We start from the raw sequence: 20,692 nt of genomic DNA, 5'->3' as shown, positions 1-20,692 counted from the left end.
GAGACCCCGAATAGCCAGAGGAATATTAAAAAAGAAAAGGAAAGCTGGCGGCATCACAATTCCAGACTTCCAGCTCTATTACAAAGCTGTCATCATCAAGACAGTATGGTACTGGCACAAAAACAGACACATAGATCAATGGAACAGAATCGAGAGCCCAGAAATGGACCCTCAACTCTATGGTCAACTTATCTTTGATAAAGCAGGAAAGAATGCTTGTCCAATGGAAAAAAGACAGTCTCTTCAACAAATGGTGTTGGGAAAATTGGACAGCCACATGCAGAAGAATGAAACTGGACCATTTCCTTACACCACACACAAAAATAGACTCCAAATGGTTGAAAGACCTCAATGTGAGACAGGAGTCCATCAAAATCCTAAAGGAGAACACAGGTAGCAACCTCTTCGACCTCAGCCACAGCAACTTCTTCCTAGAAACATCGCCAGAGGCACGGGAAGCCAGAGCAAAAATGAACTATTGGGATTTCATCAAGATAAAAAACTTTTGCACAGCAAAAGAAACAGTCCACAAAACCAAAAGACAACCGACAGAATGGGAGAAAATATTTCCAAATGACATATCAGATAAAGGGCTAGTATCCAAAATCTATAAAGAACTTATCAAACTCAACACCCAAAGAACAAATAATCCAATCAAGAAATGGGCAGAAGACATGAACAGACATTTTTCCAAGGAAGACATCCAAATGGCCAACAGGCACATGAAAAAGTGCTCAACATCGCTCGGCATCAGGGAAATCCAAATCAAAACCTCAATGAGATACCACCTCACACCCGTCAGAATGGCTAAAATTAACAAGTCAGGGAACAACAGATGTTGGCAGGGATGTGGAGAAAGGGGAACCCTCCTACACTGTTGGTGGGAATGCAAGCTGGTGCAACCACTCTGGAAAACAGTATGGAGGTTCCTCAAACAGTTGAAATTAGAGCTACCGTTCGATCCAGCAATTGCACTACTGGGTATTTACCACAAAGATACAAATGTAGGGACCCGAAGGGGTACGTGTACCCCAATGTTTATAGCAGCAATATCCACCATAGCCAAACTGTGGAAAGAGCCAAGATGCCCATCGACAGATGAATGGATAAAGAAGATGTGGTATATATACACAATGGAATATTATGCAGCCATCAAAAGGAATGAGATCTTGCCATTTGCAACGACGTGGATGGAACTGGAGGGTGTTATGCTGAGTGAAATAAGTCAATCAGAGAAAGACATGTATCACATGACCTCACTAATATGAGGAATTCTTAATCTCAGGAAACAAACTGAGTGTTACTGGAGTGGTTGGGGGTGGGAGGGATGGGGTGGCTGGGTGATAGACATTGGGGAGGGTATGTGCTACGGTGAGCGCTGTGAATTGTGCAAGACTGTTGAATCACAGATCTGTACTTCTGAAACAAATAACGCAACATATTTTAAGAAAAAAGAAAAAGAAGAAGATAACAGGAGAGGAAGAAAAGGGGAGTATGTCAGAGGGGGAGATGAACCATGAGAGATGATGGACTCTGAAAAACAAACTGAGGGTTCTAGAGGGGAGGGGGGTAGGGGGATGGGTTAGCCTGGTGATGGGTATTGAGGAGGGCACGTTCTGCATGGAGCACTGGGTGTTATGAACAAACAATGAATCATGGAACACTGCAACAAAAACTAATGATGTAATATATGGTGATTAACATAACAATAAAAAAATTAAAAAACTAATGATGTAATATATGGTGATTAACATAACAATAAAAAATAAAAAAAAAAACACACGATGCAGGCTGTTGCTCATGCTTTCCCCCACCTCCTTCTGTCTCTTGACAGTGGTGCTTCTCATACCTGAAAGAAAGCAAAATCCCAGGTACATTTTTTTCCTTTTTTGAAGATCTAACTGGCTTTATTAAGGGATTCACGACTCGAGCTGCAGGTGAACAAAATGGGAAGTTTTAAAAGGAAGGAGGTGGGGCAAGGAAGTTATTAGCAAAAGAAAAGAAAGGATTATTTCAGGCCAGGTCATCTTTGGACGTGGGGCGGGGGGAGAGGAAACGGCAGGGTTTTTATCAGACAGATTTCCTCACTAGTGCTGAGCAGGAAATTTCATATTGATCCTTTTTTTCCCCCCAGGTACATTTTAAAACCAGCATAGAGGCCAAAGATCTTAGTTAAGCTCTGCCCCTCCCTGAGGTGCTGTGTCACTCTCTGAAATGGAGATTGAGATTTCTAAAGTTTTAGAGAAAAACCAGCAGTGTGCCCGCCCTCGCCCTCGTGTCTGCTTCCTGGTTTGTAGACAGCCACCTTCTCTGTGTCCTCGCGTGGCAGATGGGTCAAGAACGGTCTCTGGGGTCTCTTTTATAAGGGCATTAATTCCATATATGAGGGCTCCACACTTACAACCTAATCACCTCCCAGAGTCCCATTCTCCAAACACCATGGCATTGGGCAGTAGGATTTAACATGAATTTTGGGGAGACCAGTCTATAGCACACGTTAGAAGGTGTCCGGTTCTGGGCTCCCACACCTCCCAGCGGCAACTGGTTCATAAAGAGGAGCCGGTGCTTGCATTAGCGTGGGGAGGACATGTAGGAGCTGGGGAGTGTCGTCAGACCTGGGCTCCCACCAGCTCCACGGCAGTCAAGCCCTGGAGGGCAGAGGAGCTTCGAGGGAGCCCAGTGCCAGACGCACCTGGGTAAGTACAACATCGGGGATGGTGCAGTGATGGGCCAATCATGGCCACCCTCCTTGGTGACTGGGCCCCAATTTGAGCGTCTGATGGGGGTGGTGAGTGGGAAGGACAGATGCTGACTCTGCTTCGTCCGTGGCCCAACAACCACAGCTGCTCACCCTGGAGACATTTTCTGGTGACTCAGACACTCAGCCCTCCTTCCCCCTTAAGATGCTCATAACAAGTGTGAAATTCAATCTCAAAATGCAGGTGGGCCAAAAGGAAACACGTTAATTTTTATTTTGAACCCCCATTCTACTGGGCTGGTGGACATTCAACCTTTTGGTGGGGGCTCTCCCCCTTTTCTGGAGTTTGTGGCTAAATTTGGGAGCAACTTGGGTGGTGCCAAGGCTTAGGGGAGGGCCCCATCTGTCCCCGAGTCACCTGTGCTCAGAGGTGTCCCCTGAGGTGTCCACTGTAGGTCCAGCCCACCTTCGTCAGTTCGTGTGTGTCCCACTAAGAAGAACTTGTCTTTCAGACCCATGGGCTGGCGTGACCACCTCTGATTCTCTGCTTCCGCGTCCTGGGGGTGCCATTTGTGGTCCAAGGAGCAGGGCGCCATACTGATGGTCCTCCTCTGGGGGGTCTTGTTGGCCTCTTGCTGGTCTCTCCCCCCAGAAGTGGGGCACAGCCACCTCTTGGAGACCCCCCAGTGCTCTTGCTTTTCCATTTCCCCTCACCAGTGACTCCCTCAGCTACCTGCCTGCTGAAATCCCTCCCTCCATAAATGGTGATTATTTTTGCCAGAGGAACTTGGCACTATTATAATTTCCAAAGCGTTATTCTTCCACGGTGTCTTCCTAATAGGTTTCTGTGTCCCCACAAAGAAGGGGGACACCGGGCTCTCCCCCCACAGAAACTGTGCCTCGCAGAGTCACTCCCCAGGATCATCAGGGAGAGGTAGCCGAGACTGGACAGGGGGCAAAGATCTCTCCTCCCTCCTCCTGGTACTGTGCCCGCCCCTGACTGGAGCACTGAGTTCTCCCCAACTAGGGGCCCAACAGAACTTTTCTGGAATTTGGATTAGCCTCTGAGCGTCTCCCCTAAATGGGGATGCTTTCCCTGTAGACTTTGCAGCAGAAAATGTACACTGCATCCTGCCCCTGATCTCCAGCCACATCTGCTTCTTCCTCAGTCCTTGTTCTATCCCCGGGGCCTCAGCTGCCTGGCATGGCAGGGGTGTGGGGTCAGCTGGGTCTAGAATCTTGCTGGACCTTCATGGCTCCTGCCTTAGCTCCCCCACATCTCCTGAGACCTTCTCAAGCACACCTCACTTTCACACTTTTAGCTGAGAGTTCTGGGTTTATGGGTCAAGTCTCCCATGAAAGGTCAATAAATCCTAGAAGACAGCCAAAAAGAACACTTACAAGGCTCTCAATCCTAAAGAGTGATCTTAGAGCTACGCCTTGTTCACTCGAGCTTAGCTGTGGGCTCAGACACCTCCCCTGAGCTCAGTTTCTGCATTGAGCCCCCCAGCCATTTGAAGGGCACTGGAGCCCCTCAGTCTCACCGGCCTCAGGTAGAGATGCCCCTGCCTGCTGGACGTGACAGCCGCCAAGTGCCAGCCAGGGCTGGGGTGCTCCTAAAAATCTCTCCACTCTAGAGGCAGCCCCCCGGCAGGTGCTTTGGGAACTGCCCATTCCCTCTCCAGGGAGGGGGTCAGTTCTTTAAGAAATTCCAAGTCTGGCATAGGGGGCTTCAAATTCACCCTCTATGCCCCCTCTGTTTCAAGTATTCTCCTGTCAATCCGAAAGTAATCTGGCCTCGAACAGGCCATACCACCTGCTTTCTTTGTCCTGCTGACGGCCCTGGATCTGCCCAAGCCATTTAGTGTCCTGTGGGCATCTCCCCAGAACACAGCCTGGTGAGGGACCCCAAACCCCTGCCCCCGAGAGGCTCCAGGTCCCCAGGAGGCTGCCCAGCAACCCACAGCCTCACAGGTGTGCCTCTCCCTCTTGGGTCTGTGCTCAGTCCAGAAAACATACATTAACTGTGCAAAAACAGTCTGCCAGCTAAGCTGAATCCCTGTTGGGGGTTGGGCAGCAGATGATCACCTTCCAGGCTTGCGCCCAGTAGGGGAGGTAGGGGTGGAAAGCACTCCTGGGGTAGCCAGGAGAGCATATGAAGCAGACACACTCCACTGTTGAACTTCTTCCTGACTGCGTGCCTGGTTCACTCGCAATGGCACAGAATTTGCGTGGGAAACTTGCAGGGCTCCGCCACACAGGACTCTCCCTTTCATGGGAACGGTGGGGAGCAGCGACCTCCTTCCAGCGCCTTCCTCCTGGCTTTCTTCCCTTTCGTTCAGAGAAACTGCCCTTTCCCCTTTGGTGTGCCTCCCAGAGGGCTGCCAGGACCCTGCCCCACCCCCAGCCCCAGCGGGCTGCCTGCGGGGATGGACTTGTAACTCAGGCCAGGCCGATCAGATCTTGTCCCCTTGGAATTTGACTTCTGAGTGGTGGCACGAAGAAGAGAAGGTGGGTGGAGTCACCTGCCAGTACTGTCCTGAAAGAGAAAGTCCCTGGATTCCTGTCCCTGGAGTCACTCTTGCTTTCTTCCCCAAAGCCTGCTCGTTCAACTCTTCACTCGCTGAGCTACTAGTGTTTTTCAAATAAATGCCCCTTTCTTGCTTAAGTTGGTCAGAGTCAGTTTCTGTTGCTTGCGCCTGAGAAGGCGAACTCATAGTTTCTGGTTTACACCCATCGGGCATCCTGTGATTTCCCGGATCCTTGAATGGCCAGGTAGTAACAGGGTGAGTCATGGGTCTCCGAGAAGGACTCCGAAATATTGTCCCCTCAGTACATGGGTCACAAGGTGACACAGAAGGCTGACAACTGGCGCTCAGGTCCAGGTGAAAGGTCAGATGGGGCACTCCAACAGACAGGTTCAAGGTGAGGGGAGTCTCTAAGTCTAGGACCTCTCATGGCAGAGGTGTCTCTGCAAAAAAATCCATCGGACTTTCACTGGTCTGTCTCGTCCAGCCTACTGAAGTCCACCCTCCTCTCCTAGCCTCCCCCCCTCCCCAACCCCCAGCCTGGCCTGGGAAAGCACAGTGCGCCATAAGGAAGAGCTTACAAAGACACCAAAACTGGCTGCAGGACCTCCTCCTGCCGAGAAGGGGCAGCTTGAAGCAGCAAACTCTGGCAATCCATTGTCCAACGGTGGAATCTACCTGATCATGTTAGAGTAGTGGTTTTCAACGCTATTGTCCATAAGCTGGTTCAGATCTTCGTTCCATGGTTGGCAGCCCCCAGGTCAGTTCCACCCCACCAAGGTGTCCAGTCCCGGCTCCCAGAACCCCACTGCATATTCTTCCCTTAAGATGTATATACATTCAGATTTTTTAAAAAATGTATTAGGAAAGTACAGTATGAAAGAAGGGCTTGGACACTGAAAGACAAAGATAAGCTGTAGGGTTAGAGGAAGCATTTAGTTACAGGAGCATGTAGAGAAAAGGGTTATATATGACTTCTGGTAACTGGCCCTGAAATGCTGCTGTGGTCTACAGGAGCGAACTCAAAGAAAAGTTTGTAGTATGTGGAGCTCTGGAAGAGTAAAGCAGGATTCCACTGAAAAGGGGGAAATGGGTTTTTTTTTTTTTTTAAAGTACTTAGTTTTACTCTGTTTAAGTGATTTATTTAAATCATACTTACATTCTATAATTAAAGATAAAAACTTAGATGACGAAGACTTTCAAGGTTGAGTGATTAAAAACCAAGTTTTTGGACCCGTGTTTGAGAGCAGGAGTCTGCAAACTTTGTCGGCAAAGGGCCAGGTAGCAAATTGTTTTAGGCTTTGTGGGCTGTCACAACTCTTCAGCTCTGCTGTTGTGACACAAAAGCAGCTTTTGAGAGTATCTGAACGCACAGGCATGGATATGTTCCAATAAAACTCTATTTACACAAATAGGCAGTGGGCCAGACTTGGCCTGAGTCACAGTTTGCCAACCCCTGTTTTGTAAACTGAGATTCAATTAAACATGAGTGTGGGAATTATTTAGACCATGAAGTCATAAATCAAGAGCTACAATCCACTTGAGGTGGCTTTCCCAAGCTGCAGGTATCAACATTTGAAGTAAATGTTTTGCGGATCCAAGCCTAAAAGTCTACAACTCCAATTTCTATTAAAAAAAAAAAAAAAAGTCAGGGCTCAGTAAAGATGTAGAAAACCCACCCTCCACGGTGAAGTTTGGCTTCTTGACTTTTCAGATCAAGAGTATACGAAATTAGGTTTTCACTTGAGCAAAGCTTCTCATAGACAAGTAGCCTGGAAATTGCTTCCCCAGTGCTCTCTTGGATTACTTTTGCCACATTTTAGGCAATCAATTCTGTTGTGCAAAAGTATGTTGAGGTTGTTAGCATTAGGATAGATGTTTAAATGATTTTTAATGCTCTTGAAATTTAACAATCATTGTTAGTTGAAGATTTAAAAATTAGCAAACATTGTGCAAGTAATTCTAGAAAAAGAACTGGTCTATGACTGGAGATAAAAGTGTTAAGTTTGTGGATTGTTTTTTTTGTTTGCAAATGACAGAAAACCCAAATCAGGTTGGTTTAAACCAAACGAGAAGTTGCTAGCAGAGTGTGGCTTAATATATAGATTAATTATCACTGGGACCCTGTCTCTCTCCATCTTAGCTCTGTTCTCCACGTTGGCTTCCTTTGCAGACTCTATAAAGTCATGAGATGGCTGCCAACAGCTATGGAGGAGCATCCTCTAGGTTCAAGTCCAGTGAAAAAGAGAACACCTCTCTTCCCAAAGTCCCAGTAAGTCTCATGGCCTCTCTTTGGCTCTAGCTGGCTCTCATGCCCCTGGCTAGCCCAAGGCTGTGGCCAGGGGTTTGCAGGGCTCTCAAATGGCCCTCACGCACATCCAGGCAGCCACAGGGCAGAGTAAACTCTGCTTGAAGCATGTGGACTGCTTGCGGTGGATCACAACGGTTCGCTGAGGAAAATGAGGGAAGGCTAGATGAGTTCTGAGAGGCAAAACCAAGAGCTACATCTTCAGTTTTGTTCGACCTTCTCTTGAGAAACTCGGTTGGCCTCCTGCGCTCTTGGTGTCAGGTGTGATTTGCCTCACAGCTGTCTCTTGGCATATTCCTTCCTACCATAGCCAACTTTCAGTTTAGCTGCAGTGGTGCAAATGTCCAGGTCAAGCCTTCCTGCATAGCCTACTCCACATACAAAATGGCACAACCAGTGGGGCCACCATACGTTACATACGGAGAGGCCCAGTGCCTTTCTCCTTCCAAAGTACCTGGGGCCTGAGGAGCTGCTGCAAATCTGGGATTAGATGTTTAGGTTTGAAAATGTAACAGCACAGTTTTCATTCCTTCATGTGACTGAGGAAAGATCATGGGTTCCCAGAGAGGACCCATATTCTTAAATTCCTCTCATTGTCTGAGCTAATTATTAGAACTTGATTTCCATAACTTGAAACACAAGGGTTATAAATAATCATGTGTAAATGTGCTGTGTATGGAGAACCTCAAGCTGGTGTGTGTATGGGATGGCAGGATGATTCCAGCGGGCGAGGGAGGGCAGGGCCGCCAGCTGGGGCAGCTGAGACTGTGGAAGGGCTGTGGAATACCACAGTTGCTTCAGGGTAAGAGATGGCAGCAGAAGCTAGGCCAGGCCAATGATGAGCGGGAGGGACCACAGTCTGTAGAAGTGACTTCTGAGGGGTGGAAGGTAGAGGAAAAGGAGAAGTGTTGGCTTGGCTCCTCATCTGAGCTGCTGAGGGAGGTGAGGACCACATGGACAGCAGCAGTGGCCACAAGCCAAAGGACTTATGCAGGGAGCCACGTGAAACAAAGAGTGTCAGGCCCAGAGGAGAGGACTTAAAGAGTGAGGAAGGTTCTGGAACATACCGTAGAGGCAGCCAAACAAACTGTGTAACGGGAGACCGTCTTTCTGTTTTACCTCAATTGATGAGCTAAACATTTTACCTCATACCATGGGGGAGTTTCACTGTATGCCTAAACAAGCAACAGGGAGGGGCATAGCCAAGGAAGGTAAGCCCTTCAATGTGGGGGAGGACAGAGTCTCTGAGAAGTCAACTTCTTCCATGTTATTCCAGAAGGTGACAGGGAAAAGAGATGTCCGACATGAGCCTTTGCCTATGTGCCCAGATCTGTGAGGGTAGGGGTTGTGGTGGGCAGCAAAGGCAGCCCCCCACTATGCCCCACACCCGCTGGGCCTTCCTAGAGCAAGAAAGCCTGTGTTGCTCACTGCAGAGATCGGCATGAACGGTAGCACCTGATCTCTGTCTTCACCTCAGAGTTCACCCAGCTGGGAACTGCACATTTAGTGTGTTCAACAGAGGTGGAAACCCATGCCTTCCCAAATCCAAGCAGTCTCACTTTCACTCCTGAGGTGAACTCGAGGCCCCTGGGTGCCATTTGTAGAGGACCCACGTTTCCCTTCGGGGGTGGCATGGGGAAGCCCACTCTGTGGCCTCGCTCTCTGGGCCATCTCTCCTGGAGCCTCATCCTTTACATCTTCAGACCCAGAGGCCATGTTTCCGTGAGGATCTCCTCGGCCTCTGCAGGCTGTGGAACAGGACTGTCTGGGCTTGAATCTCAGCTCCTACATGGGTTATGAACCTTGAACGAAGAGCTTAACAGGCCCATCAGCATCTTGATTTCTTAATCTGTAAAAGAAGAATGTGAATGCCAATTTGTGGTGAATGTTGCGTAAGGTAATACACAGCGTACACAGCTAAGTATTCGGTAAAGTCAGCTACTTACCGCTGGCTTTCCTGTCATAGCCCGAATGAGGTCTCTCCCGTCCCTTGTCAAACACCTCGGTGTGTTTTTCAGGGCTTCCTCTTGGACCACTTCCTACCGATGTCTGTGTACCTTCCACTGTGTGTTTCCTGAACCTTAGGACCCAGTGCCACCCATTCCAGAACATTCCACCACCCGGAGTAGCTGGTACTTGGCGGGCTTTGGACTTCACGGAGTGGGGTTTATTCAGAGTTTTTGAGGAGGACCGTGTGCAGAGTAGGAGCAGGAGTACCCCTTGCCGGACTTCTCTCTCTGAAAGGGGTGTTGTTAGACGTTTCGGCCTGTTAGGGAGACACCTAAGGATTAGAAGCATTTTTTCTCAGGTTCTCACCTGAGGGCTTTGCTCCACCAATGCACCTTGGCAGCTTCTCCCAGATCAACAGTAATGCCCTATGTTTCATGATGACTTCATTATTGCATCTCAGAGGCCAGGCTGGTCGGACTATTTCTTCAGTGCTTTTCCTTTCCAGCTCAACTAGTCATTAAGAATCAGCTTTAGGGGCGCCTGGGTGGCTCAGTCGTTAAGCGTCTGCCTTCGGCTCGGGTCGTGATCCCGGGGTCCTGGGATCGAGCCCCGCATCGGGCTCCCTGCTTGGCGGGAAGCCTGCTTCTCCCTCTCCCACTCCCCCTGCTTGTGTTCCTTCTCTCACTGTCTCTCTCTCTGTCAAATAATAAAATAAAATATTTAAAAAAAAAAAGAATCAGCTTTAAAAAAACCGCACGGCCCGTGTGTGCAGCCCAGGGCCTCACCCTCATCCCCCTCCTCTCGCGCCCCCTGGAATCAGGCTTCAGAAAGTAATCTCATGCCACTCCCAAAAGGCTGCACCTGATTTGTTTCCATAGCGTCATAGAGGATCATTAACTCCTCTACACTTTCTCAAACTTATTAAATTATGAAACATTTGCTGCACCTGAGTGCACCTTGGTCTCCTGTGGTGATTGGAGGGGGCAAGAAGGGAAGTCTGGAAGCCCCACCCTCCCCAGGGCCAGCCCAGCCCAGAATCCCTGGCTTTCTCTCTCCCTTATGATTTTGGCAGGCAGTGAGACGTTAATCTCTTTCAGCTGGAGCGGGTTCACTTCGTTTCTCTCCTGAGAGGAGGCCAACAGGAACTGACCCCAGGTTGCCATGAGCTCTGTCATCACCAGCTGTGAGCACCCCGAACCTTTGGTGAGTGCGGCTGAAAGAGAGGAGACGAGAAGAAGGGGGCAGGCAGAACGGAAGAAAGGCCTGGAGGGGGTCCTGGTGCCCTAGTTCATTATTCGTGCTCAGCACATGCGGCTCACGTTCTAGAGAAGATTGTAGATCGCTAGACAGGTGTTCAGCTGCCTTCCCTACCACGCCGTCGTGAGGCCAAGATTCCTCCCTGAGTGCTGAACTCGGTGAATGCATTCCCAAGCAAGGAGGAAGCCCTGGAAGATCCTTTTAGTTTTACCTTTATTCCCAGTTGGTCTCTGAAGATACCTAAATATTTGTTTTCCAGGTTTCTCCGTGCTATGATTTCTTTGATCAGAAGGACTTTCTAAAACAAAGCAAAGGGAAAGAGAGAGGGCATCGGAGAGAGAGAGAACTAATATTTACCAAACAACCAATCCAGCCCGGGCACTTTATATGTTTTATTTTCTTCCTTCCAAGCCAACGATGCGGGTGCTTCTGTTCCCAGATAAGGAACCTGAGGCCCAGAGAGATACAGTAACAGTAAGGTTCCTCTGGAGGCTTCTCTGGCGAGGCCTTGAGCCCTGGCCCCCCCCCACACCTTCCCAACCGATTTTTGAGCACCTAAAAGTAAGAGGGTAAACTGAGTGGAGACACTCTTGTTCTTGGCACTGCTCACCCCCAGGGGGAAAGAGCTCCTGTTCACCGGGGCCTGCGGGCCCTGCGGGATGGGGGTCACCCACAGACGCTGGCTGGGCGCCCACAGCTGTCCCCTGGGGCCAGGCCGCCAGACCCTGCCCACAGAGGCTCAGCCCCCTGGTGAAGAGACCCCGGCTGTTTTTCCCCGGAACTCGTGCAAGGCACTTGAGAGATCTCGCTGCTTTTTCTCTTCAGGATTCTTTCTGCCCCTACCGTCATGGAAACAAAACAAAACAAAAGTCTTGGGAAATCAGTCAGAGACTTCTACATTTTGGTTTACCTGAGGCCACCTGGAGCGTGGCAGGTCTGGGCTTGTACCCATCCCCTTTTCAGTGGCCTGCCTTCTCTTCATCCTCGGCACCCACTCTTCTGAGATGTCTTTGGTTTTGTATCATGTTGCTCTGCTGGAAACTTTGAGGAACATTAACAAGGGGGAGATAGCTTCCTGACCCTGAAAGCTTGTGGCCTAGCTAGGGGAATGCAGCGTACACAGAAATGTTTCTGGTACAAGAGAGAAAACAGCAAATTATGTAACAGAGAGACACAGGGTGCTGGGAGTTACCGGGGAGAAAAATCATATGGGTGTGGGGAGGTCAGGAGAGGTGATGGGGAGGAGGTGTTGAGCTCTTGCAAGTGGGTGGGGGAAGCAGGGGGCTCAAGGGGGGCCCCACAGGGGGAGCTAAGGCTCTGACACAGGACAACGGGGGCCACACTTGGAGGAACCTGGACAACCCCATTGGCTACAGCCAGGCAGATGGGAGTGTTAGGAAACAAACCTAGAGGGCCAGGCAGGGTACTGGAAGCTCTGTGGGGTGTGAGTGGAGTCAGAGGGGCAAGGGACCCCTCTTCCTCCCGGGAACTCCATTGCTGTCCCTGCACCCGAGTCTCCTCCTGCCTTGCCTGGCAGCCCCAGGCAGTCGGGCACTGCACCCATTTACATTGGCACGCTACATCCATTCATTCGGTCCACACTGAACACAGGTGTTGGCTAATCTAGAAGCTGGGACTACACAGAAGAGTAAGGCACAATCAGTGCATTCTAGGAACTCACAGCCCAGCAGAAGCAATGGATACGGTAACTGTCCGTTAGAATAACCACGCCGTGAGGAGAGCTTTGGCGGGTGTAAACACAGGGCGAGCCCCTCTGAGGGCAGCTACAGCATTCTGGGGCCAGGATCCCCATGTACCTGTCTGGGAGGGAGATCTGCCCATTTTCTGACCTTGGGGTTGGCTCCCAACCCCTCCTCCACGAAGCCGCTACTCAACAAAGGGCTTCAGGCAAAGCAGCCACTCACCTCGCATGACCCCAGACCACACACACAGGCCCTACTAAAGATGTGTAATGTAGAAAATCACTGGTCTTTTGAGTCGGGACCCAGAAACCCCAAACTGGCCAACCATTATCGCTGTCCCCTTGCCTCTTGCCCCTGGCAGGCCATCCATCTACCCAGCTGAAATCAGGAAGTCCGCTTGATTCCTTTTAAAATGTCTAGGTGTGTCCTTCTCTTGTTCCCAGCAGAGGGATGATGATGTGCTCAACTGTCACAATGATGGCCAAGGCAGGAGGAAGCCTGGGCGGGCCGGGAGCTCCAGCAGCAGCCCACTGATCTACAGCATCCTGGATGTCCCACCGTGGTACCTCTGCATCCTCATGGGGATCCAGGTAATGCCACCCAGCGAGCCCTGGGTCCAAAGAGGCTCTGCCTCAAAAACCACACTGATCACACCCAGGCCGAATTAGTCAAGATCTACAACTTTGGTTACTGATATTCTTGTCTTCCACGTAGTTGACCTCCAGGGGAACTCAAAGCTCCTTGTCTCTCTTTCTCTCAGGGGTGTGGGGGTGGGGGGTTGGAATTAGCGCAAGAGTCTCCCTCATGCTAAGCCGATAGGTCACATCAAGGACGCCGACTGCATCATTTTCACGATACTGACCTCGATTTATTTGATTTGCAACAACTTAAAAATGTGATAACCAGGGCTTGGGGAATTTGGGGAAACAAGCACTGTCAAACGCTTGTGTTGGAACATTTTTTGATGCAACCTTTCTGGATGACCATTGGTGGTTTCTATCAACATGTAAATCATATGCCCTTTAACCCAGTCCCCAGTGTTTAAGAATTTCTCTGTGGATACACTGGCAAGACTTGTTAGGTACAAAGACATTCTTGTAACATTATTGGCAATGGTAACATCAAACCACACAACAAACAAATAAGCACAAACCCTAGAAACAACCCAAATATCCTTCAAAGGGAACGGGCTGAACAAACTGTGACCACATCCGAACAGATGACTTTTGTATGCAGCTGCTAAAAAGAGAAAGATATATTTCTCTTGCAGTTAGGGAATATTCCCCAATAGATGGTAAGTGAAAAAAGCAAAGTAAATAACTATGTATATGCTGTTATCTTTTATGTGTGTGTTAAAAACAGAGAGAGAGAAAGATAGAGATAAGTATGTGGAGTGATTTGGGGTTTTGAAGGATCCCTAAGAAACTAACAAAGGTATTTAGCTTTGGGAAGAAGAACCAAGAAAGGGGAGGTGGCTTTCCGTTTTCACTTCTGATTCTGTAAGTTTCTGTAACATGAATTTGCCAGACTCACAGATGTGTTTCTTTTAATTTTACAAAGTGTTCATTATGGAATATCAGGGATGGGGTACACTTTTTGTTTACTTCTTGGTGCTTTTCCATAAAGTAAGAAAAGCTGATGTCATACTACTTAAAAAGTATTATGAGCCGATAAAATGGATCATATAGATAATATAGATCTACAGCCACTGACTCAGAGAACTATAAGGACATATTTTTGAATTTAAGAAAGCCAAATGCAGCTGTCGAGTTTTCCCAGCATGATTTGTTGAACAGCCTGCTTTTCTCCCATTGGATATTCTTTTCAGCTTGTCAAAGATCAATTAACCTATAGTTGTGGGTTTATTTCTGGGTTTTCTACTTTGTTCTATTGATCTATGTGTCTATTTTTGTGCCAGTACCATGTTGTTTTGATTACTACAGCTTTGTAATATAATTGAAGTCCAGAATTGTGGTGCCTTCAGCTTTGCTTTGCTTTCTTCTTCTCCTCTCCTCTCCTCCTCCTCCTGCTTCTGCTGCTGCTCCTGCTGCTGCTGCTTCGTCGTCGTCGTCTTCTTCTTCTTGGGGAGAGGGAGAGAGGATCTTAAGCAGGTTCCATGCCCAGCACAGAGCCTGATATGGGGCTCAATCTCATGATTCAGCTGAGCTGAATTGCAACAGAATATTGCAATCAAGACTCAGATGCTCAACTGACTGAGCCACCCAGGTGCCGCTCCAGCATTGTTTTTCATTTTCAAGATTGTGTTGGCTATTCAGGGTCTTTTGTGGTTCCACACAAATTTTAGTATTGGTTGTTCTAGTTCTGGGGAAAATACTGTTGGTATTTTGATAGGGATTGCATTAAATGTATAGATTGCTTTGGGTAGTATAGACATTTTAATGATATCTGTACTTCCTATCCATGAGCATGGAATGTCCTTCACACTCCATGTGTATAAGTCTTCCACCTCTTTAGTTAGGTTTATTCCTAGGTTTCTTATGACTTTTGGTGCAGTTGTAAATGAGATTGTTTTCTGAATTTCTCTTTGTGCTGCTTCACTATTGGTGTACAGAAATGCAACAGATTTCTGTATGTTGATTTTGTATCCTGTGACTTTACCGAATTTATCAGTTCTAGCAGTTTTTTTGATGGAGTCTTTCAGGTTTTCATGGTATCATGTCATCTGCAAATAGTGCAAGTTTTACTTTTTCCTTACCAATTTGGATGCCTTTTATTTCTTTTTGTTGTCTGATTGCTGTGGCTAGGACTTCCAGTACTATGTTGAATTAAAGTGGTGAGAGTGGACATCCTGACCTTAGAGGAAAGGCTCTCTGGTTTTCCCCACTGAAGATGATATTAACTGTGGGTTTTTCATACATGGCCTTTATTATGATGAGGTGTGTTCCCTCTAAACCTGCTTTGCTGAGGATTTTTTTTTTTTATCATGAATAGATGTTGTACTTTGTCAAATGCTTTCTGTGCACCACTGAAATGATCATATGGTTCTTATCCTTTCTCTTATTGATATGATGTATCACATTGGTTGATTTGGGAATATTGAACCACCGTTGCAACCCAGGAATAAATCCCACTTGATCACGATGAATGATTTTTTAAATGTATTGTTGAATTCAGTTTCCTAGTATTTTGTTGAGGATTTTTGCATCTATGTTCATCAGGGATATTGACCTGTAGTTCTCCTTTTTAGTGGTGTCTTTATCTTGTTTTGGTATCAGGATAATGCTGGCCTCATGGAATGAATTTGGCAGTTTTCTTTCCTTTTCTATTTTTTTGGAATAGGTAAGAGAATAACAGGTATTAACTCTTCTTTAAATGTTTGTTAAAATTCACCTGTGAAGCCACCTGGCCCTGGACTTTTGTTTGTTGGGAGTTTTTTGCTTACTGATTCAATTTCTTTGCTGGTTATCAGTCTGTTCAAATTTTCTATTTTGTCCAGTTTCAGTTTTGGTATTTTGTGTTTCCAGGAATTTATCCATTTCTTCCAGGTTGTCCAGTTTGTTGGCATGTAGTTTTTCATAATATTCTGTTGCAATTGTTTGTATTTCTGTAGTGTTGGTTGTTATTTGTCCTCTCTCATTTGTGATTTTATTTATTTGAGTCCTTTCTTTTTTTTTTTTTTTTGATAAGTCTGGCCTGACGTTTATCAATGTTATTGATTTTTTTTCCCCACAGAACCAGCTCCTGGTTTCATTGACTTGTTCTATTGTTTTTTTAGTTTTCAGTTATTTCTCCTCTAATCTTTATTATTTCATTTTTTTCTGCTGGTTTTAGGTTTTGTTTGTTGTTCTTTTTCTAGCTCCTTTAGGGCTAAGGTTAGATTATTTATTTGAGATTCTTCTTGCTTCTTGAGATAGGCCTGTATTGCTATAAACCTCCTTCTTAGAACTGTTTTTGTTGGGACGCCTGGGTGGCTCAGTCGGTTAAGCGTCTGCCTTGGGCTCAGGTCATGATCCCAGGGGCCTGGGTTCGAGTCCCAGATCAAGCTCCCTGCTCAGCAGGAGGCCTGCTTCTCCCTCTGCCTGCTGCTCCCCCTGCTTGTGCGTGCGCTCTCTCTCTCTCTCTCTCTCTCTCTCTCTGGCAAATAAATAAATAAAATCTTAAAAAAAAAAAAGAACTGCTTTTGTTGAATCCCAAAGGTTTTGGATTGTTGTGTTTTCATTTTCATTTGTTTCCATGTACTCCTTTTTTCTTCTTTTATTTACTGGCTGACCCATTCACTGTTTAGTAGCGTGTTACTTAACCTCCATGTATTTGTGATATTTCCAGATTTTTTTCTTGTGGTTGACTTCTACTTTCATAGTGTTGTGGTCAGAAAAGATGCATGGTAGGACTTTGGTCTTCTTGAATTTGTTGAGGCTTTTTGTGGGCTGATATGATCTATACTGGAGGATGTTCCATGTGCACTTGAAAAGAATGTGTATTCTGCTGTTTTAGGATGGAATGTTCTGAATATATCTGTTAAATCCATCTGTTCTGGTGTGTCATTGAAAGCCATTATTTCCTTGTTGATTTTCTGTTTAGATGATCTGTCTATGGATGTAAGTGGGGTGTTAAAGTCCCCTACTATTATTGTATTACTACTGGTTAGTTCCTTTATGTTTGTTATTAACTGTTTATATGTATTCGGGTGCTCCCATGTTGGGTGCATAAATATTTAAATTGTTATATCTTCTTGTTGGATTGTCCCCTTTATTATTATATAGTGTCCTTCTTTGTCTCTTGTTACAGTCTTTGTTTTGAAGTCTATTTTGTCTGAAATAAGTCTTGCTACTTGGCTGTTTTTTTTAAGATTTATTTATTTATTTGAGAGAGAGAGAGCATGGGCAGGGGGAGGGACAGGGGGAGAGAATCCTCAAGCACACTCCCTTCTGAGTTTGGAGCCCAATCTCATAACCCTGAGATCATGACCTGAGCTGAAACTAAGAGTCAGATGCATAACTGACTGAGCCATCCAGGTACCCACCACCCCCAGCTTTCTTTTGACATCCATTTGCATAATAGATATTTCTCCATCCCCTTACTTTCAATCTGCAGGTGTCTTTAGGTCTAAAATGAGTCTCTTGTAAGCAGCATATAGATGAGTCTTTTTTAAAATCCATTCTGACACCCTATGTATTCTGACTGAAGTGTTTAGTCCATTTACATTCAAAGTAATTATTGATAGATATCTATTTATTACCATTTTATTACTTGTTTTGTGATTGTTTCTGAAGATTTTCTCTGATTCTTTCTTGTCTTTCTCTCTGCCATATTTTGCTGATTTTCTTCAGTGATATATTTGGATTTATTTCTCTTTACTCTTTGCATGTTTATTAGTGGTTTGGTATATAGCTGCCATTAGGTTTGTATATAACCTCCTCTGCAAATAGCAGTCTATATTAAGTTGGTGGTCCTTTAAGTTTAAATCCATTCTTTTCTCCTCTCCTCCCATGTTTTAGGTATATGTTATTATATTTTATATTTTTGTGTGTATGTGAGTTCCTTGACTGATTTTTTACAGAAATATTCATTGTTACTGCTTTTGTGTTTCCTGCCTTTATACTGTCACTTTTGGTCTCTCCTTTCCACTCAAAGTGTCTCCTTTAATATCTCTTAAGGGACTGGTTTAGTCTTCATGAACTCCTTTAGTTTTTGTTCGTCTGGGAAACACTTTATCTCTCCTTCTATTTCTGAATGATAGTCTTGCTGGATAGAATATTCTTGGCTGCAGATTTTTCCCATTAAGCACTTTGACTAGATCATGCGACTCCCTTCTGGCTTGCCAAGTTTCCGTTGAAAGATCTCCTACTAGCCTTGTGGGTTTTCCCTTGTAAGTTAATGACTTCTTTTGTCTTGCTTTTAGGATTTTTTTTCTTTATCATTATATTTTGCAAGTTTAATTACACTATGTCTTGGTGTGGGTCTCCTTTTGTTGATATTGTCAGGAGTTCTCTGTGCCTCCTGGATCTGGATGTCTGTTTCCTTCCTCAGATTAGGAACATTTTCAGCTATTATTTCTTCAAATACATTTTCTGCCCCCGTTCTCTCTCTTTCTTCTTCTGGGACTCCTATAATACAAATGTTATTATGTTTCATGGATTTACTGAGTTCCCTAAGTCCGTCCTTGTTTTGTGTAATTCTTTTTTCTCTTTTGTTCAGCTCGATTACTTTCCATGACTCTGTCTTCGAGGTCACTCATTTCTTCCTCCGCTTCTCCTATCCTGTTATTCATCCCATCACGTGTGCTCCTCATTTTGTTTACTGAGCCCTTATATCTCTGCTGTGTTAGTCGTTATCTCTGTGTTAAGGGTCTCACTCATGTCTTCCACTCTTTTCTTAAGTCTGGTGAGTTTCCTTATGATCATTGCTTTATATTTTCTAGCAGGCATGTTACTTATATCTTTTTTGCTTAGCTCTCTGGCCATGGCCTTGTCCTGTTCTTTCATTTGGGATAAATTTCTCTGTCTCCCCATTTTGTCTGTCTCTCTGTGTCTGTTTCTGTGTGTTAAGATAGTCAGCTCTGATTTTGCTCTTGAAAGTGGTGGCTTTATGAAGAGGAGGTCCTGAGTGCCCTGCAGGGCAGTGTCCCCTGTTCACCAGGACATGGCATTTCAGGCGAGTCTCCTGTGTGTTGCTAATGCCCTGCTGTTGTGTCTGAGTCACTGTTCCTTTCAGGGCAGTCATCTGTACTGCCCTCTGCCTGTTGTGGGCTGTGCTTGCTCTCTGTCTGTCAGTGGGATCCAGGCAGGCCAGTTCTGAAGGGGCATGCCCGCCAGGCAGTTTGGGAGTGGGGCAGCTCCCAAATTCCCAATTTTGTTAGCAAAATTTGCATTGGGCCACTAGTTCTAGGCCAGATCCCCCGAAGCACTTAGGCAGCTGTCAACTGGGGACTGTGAGCCAGGTGGCTGGGGGTGTGAGGCTGGGCTCAGTGCACCCTGCGGCTGGCGAAGCACATGCGCAGCTTTAACATAATTTGCCCTGAGCCCGGTGGAGGCCACAACTGTCGTGCAAAGTGGCTCTGTGTTTATGCTGGAGGATGGGGGAGGAAAAGGGCACCTGCCGGCTCCCTTGTTTTCAAAGAAGTCCCCCAGTATGCTCCGAAATCAGTTTGAACAGATCTGTCTCCGTTTGCCCCAGATGTTGTATAAGAGGGAGGGAGAGAGAGAGAGAGAGGGAGCGCACAGGGGGAGGGGCAGAGGGAGAGGGAGAGAGAGACCCAAGCAGACTCCCCACGGAGTCTCACAACCCTGAGATCACGACCTGAGCCCTGAGCCGAAACCAAGAGTTGGCCGCTTACCCGACTGTGCCGCCCAGGTGCCCCTGAACTGCCATTTTTATATTGCCTCTCCCTGCAGGCTGCTGGCTCTTTAAGGGCGGTGACCCGGCTGTCACTTCCCCTTCCAGTCGGCCCAGTGCTGAGTCAGCTGCCTTTCACAGCTCTGGGCTCCAAGTCCCCCCCCGCCCCACGGTTTTACAGACTCACGGAATTCAGTCCCTCTTGTGTTTAAAGCCAAACGTCACAGGGATTCGTCTTCCCTGTGTGAGCCCCCTGGTGCCAGGGCCCATTTGTCTGCCCTTTCTGTGTGCACAGCTCCCTCCCTGCTGCGGGCAGCCTCCCTCCACCTTGCTGACCTTCCAAAACTTTCAGATGCAGCTGCTTCTCTATGTTCAGTTGTGGAATTTGTTCTGCCCGTCTTCGGATCACTGTTCGGTTTCTTGATTTGGATGGGGATGATACCTAGTTGTAAGCGTGGAAGGGGGTGAACTCGGGAGTCTCCTGCCCCACCATCCTCCCGAGCTCCAAGTCTCTCGCACACTTTTTAAATCAGATTGTTTGGGTTTTGCTATTGAGCTCTATGAGTTCCTTAGACAATCTGGATATTAATGGGGTGCCTGGGTGGCTCAGTCAGTGAAGCATCTGCCTTTGGCTCAGGTCATGATTGGGGACCCTAGGGTGGAGCCCTGAGTCGGGCTCCCTGCTCAGCGGGGAGCCTGTTTCTCCCTCTCCTCCCTGCTCATGCTCTCTCTCACTATCTCTGTCCCTCTCTCTCTCAAATAAATAAAATCTTAAAAAAATTTTTTTGGATATTAACCTTTTATCAGAGAGACGGTTTGCAAATACTTTCTCCCATTCTGTAGGCTGCCTTTTTATTTTGCTGTTTCCTTTGCTGTGCAAAGCTTTTTACTTTGATGTAGTCCTGCTTGCTTATTTTTGCTTCTGTTGTTGGTGCTTTTGGTGCCATAGCTA

General features: G+C 46.8%; 1 protein-coding gene across 3 annotated transcripts in view; it reads left to right on the top strand.

Moving 5' to 3' along the window:
• Positions 1-10,509: 10,509 nt before the first annotated feature.
• LOC113911992 (solute carrier family 23 member 1-like) overlaps positions 10,510-20,692 on the top strand; it is a 49,234-nt gene continuing 39,051 nt past the window's right edge. Inside the window, exons 1-2 of one of the 3 annotated variants that reach the window (XM_027574986.2) lie at positions 10,510-10,687; positions 12,891-13,034. In XM_027574986.2, the coding sequence (XP_027430787.1) occupies positions 10,646-10,687; positions 12,891-13,034 (186 nt within the window). In that variant the 5' untranslated portion in view covers positions 10,510-10,645. Of the gene's footprint in view, positions 10,688-12,887; positions 13,035-13,605; positions 13,739-20,692 lie in introns of those variants that run through there. The other 2 variants (XM_027574985.2, XM_027574987.2) reach the window with 2 other exon arrangements.

The sequence above is a fragment of the Zalophus californianus genome, chromosome 12 (assembly GCF_009762305.2).
Source record: "Zalophus californianus isolate mZalCal1 chromosome 12, mZalCal1.pri.v2, whole genome shotgun sequence".
Taxonomy (NCBI): Eukaryota; Metazoa; Chordata; class Mammalia; order Carnivora; family Otariidae; genus Zalophus; species Zalophus californianus.
This window is presented reverse-complemented; position numbering and strand designations above follow the sequence as displayed.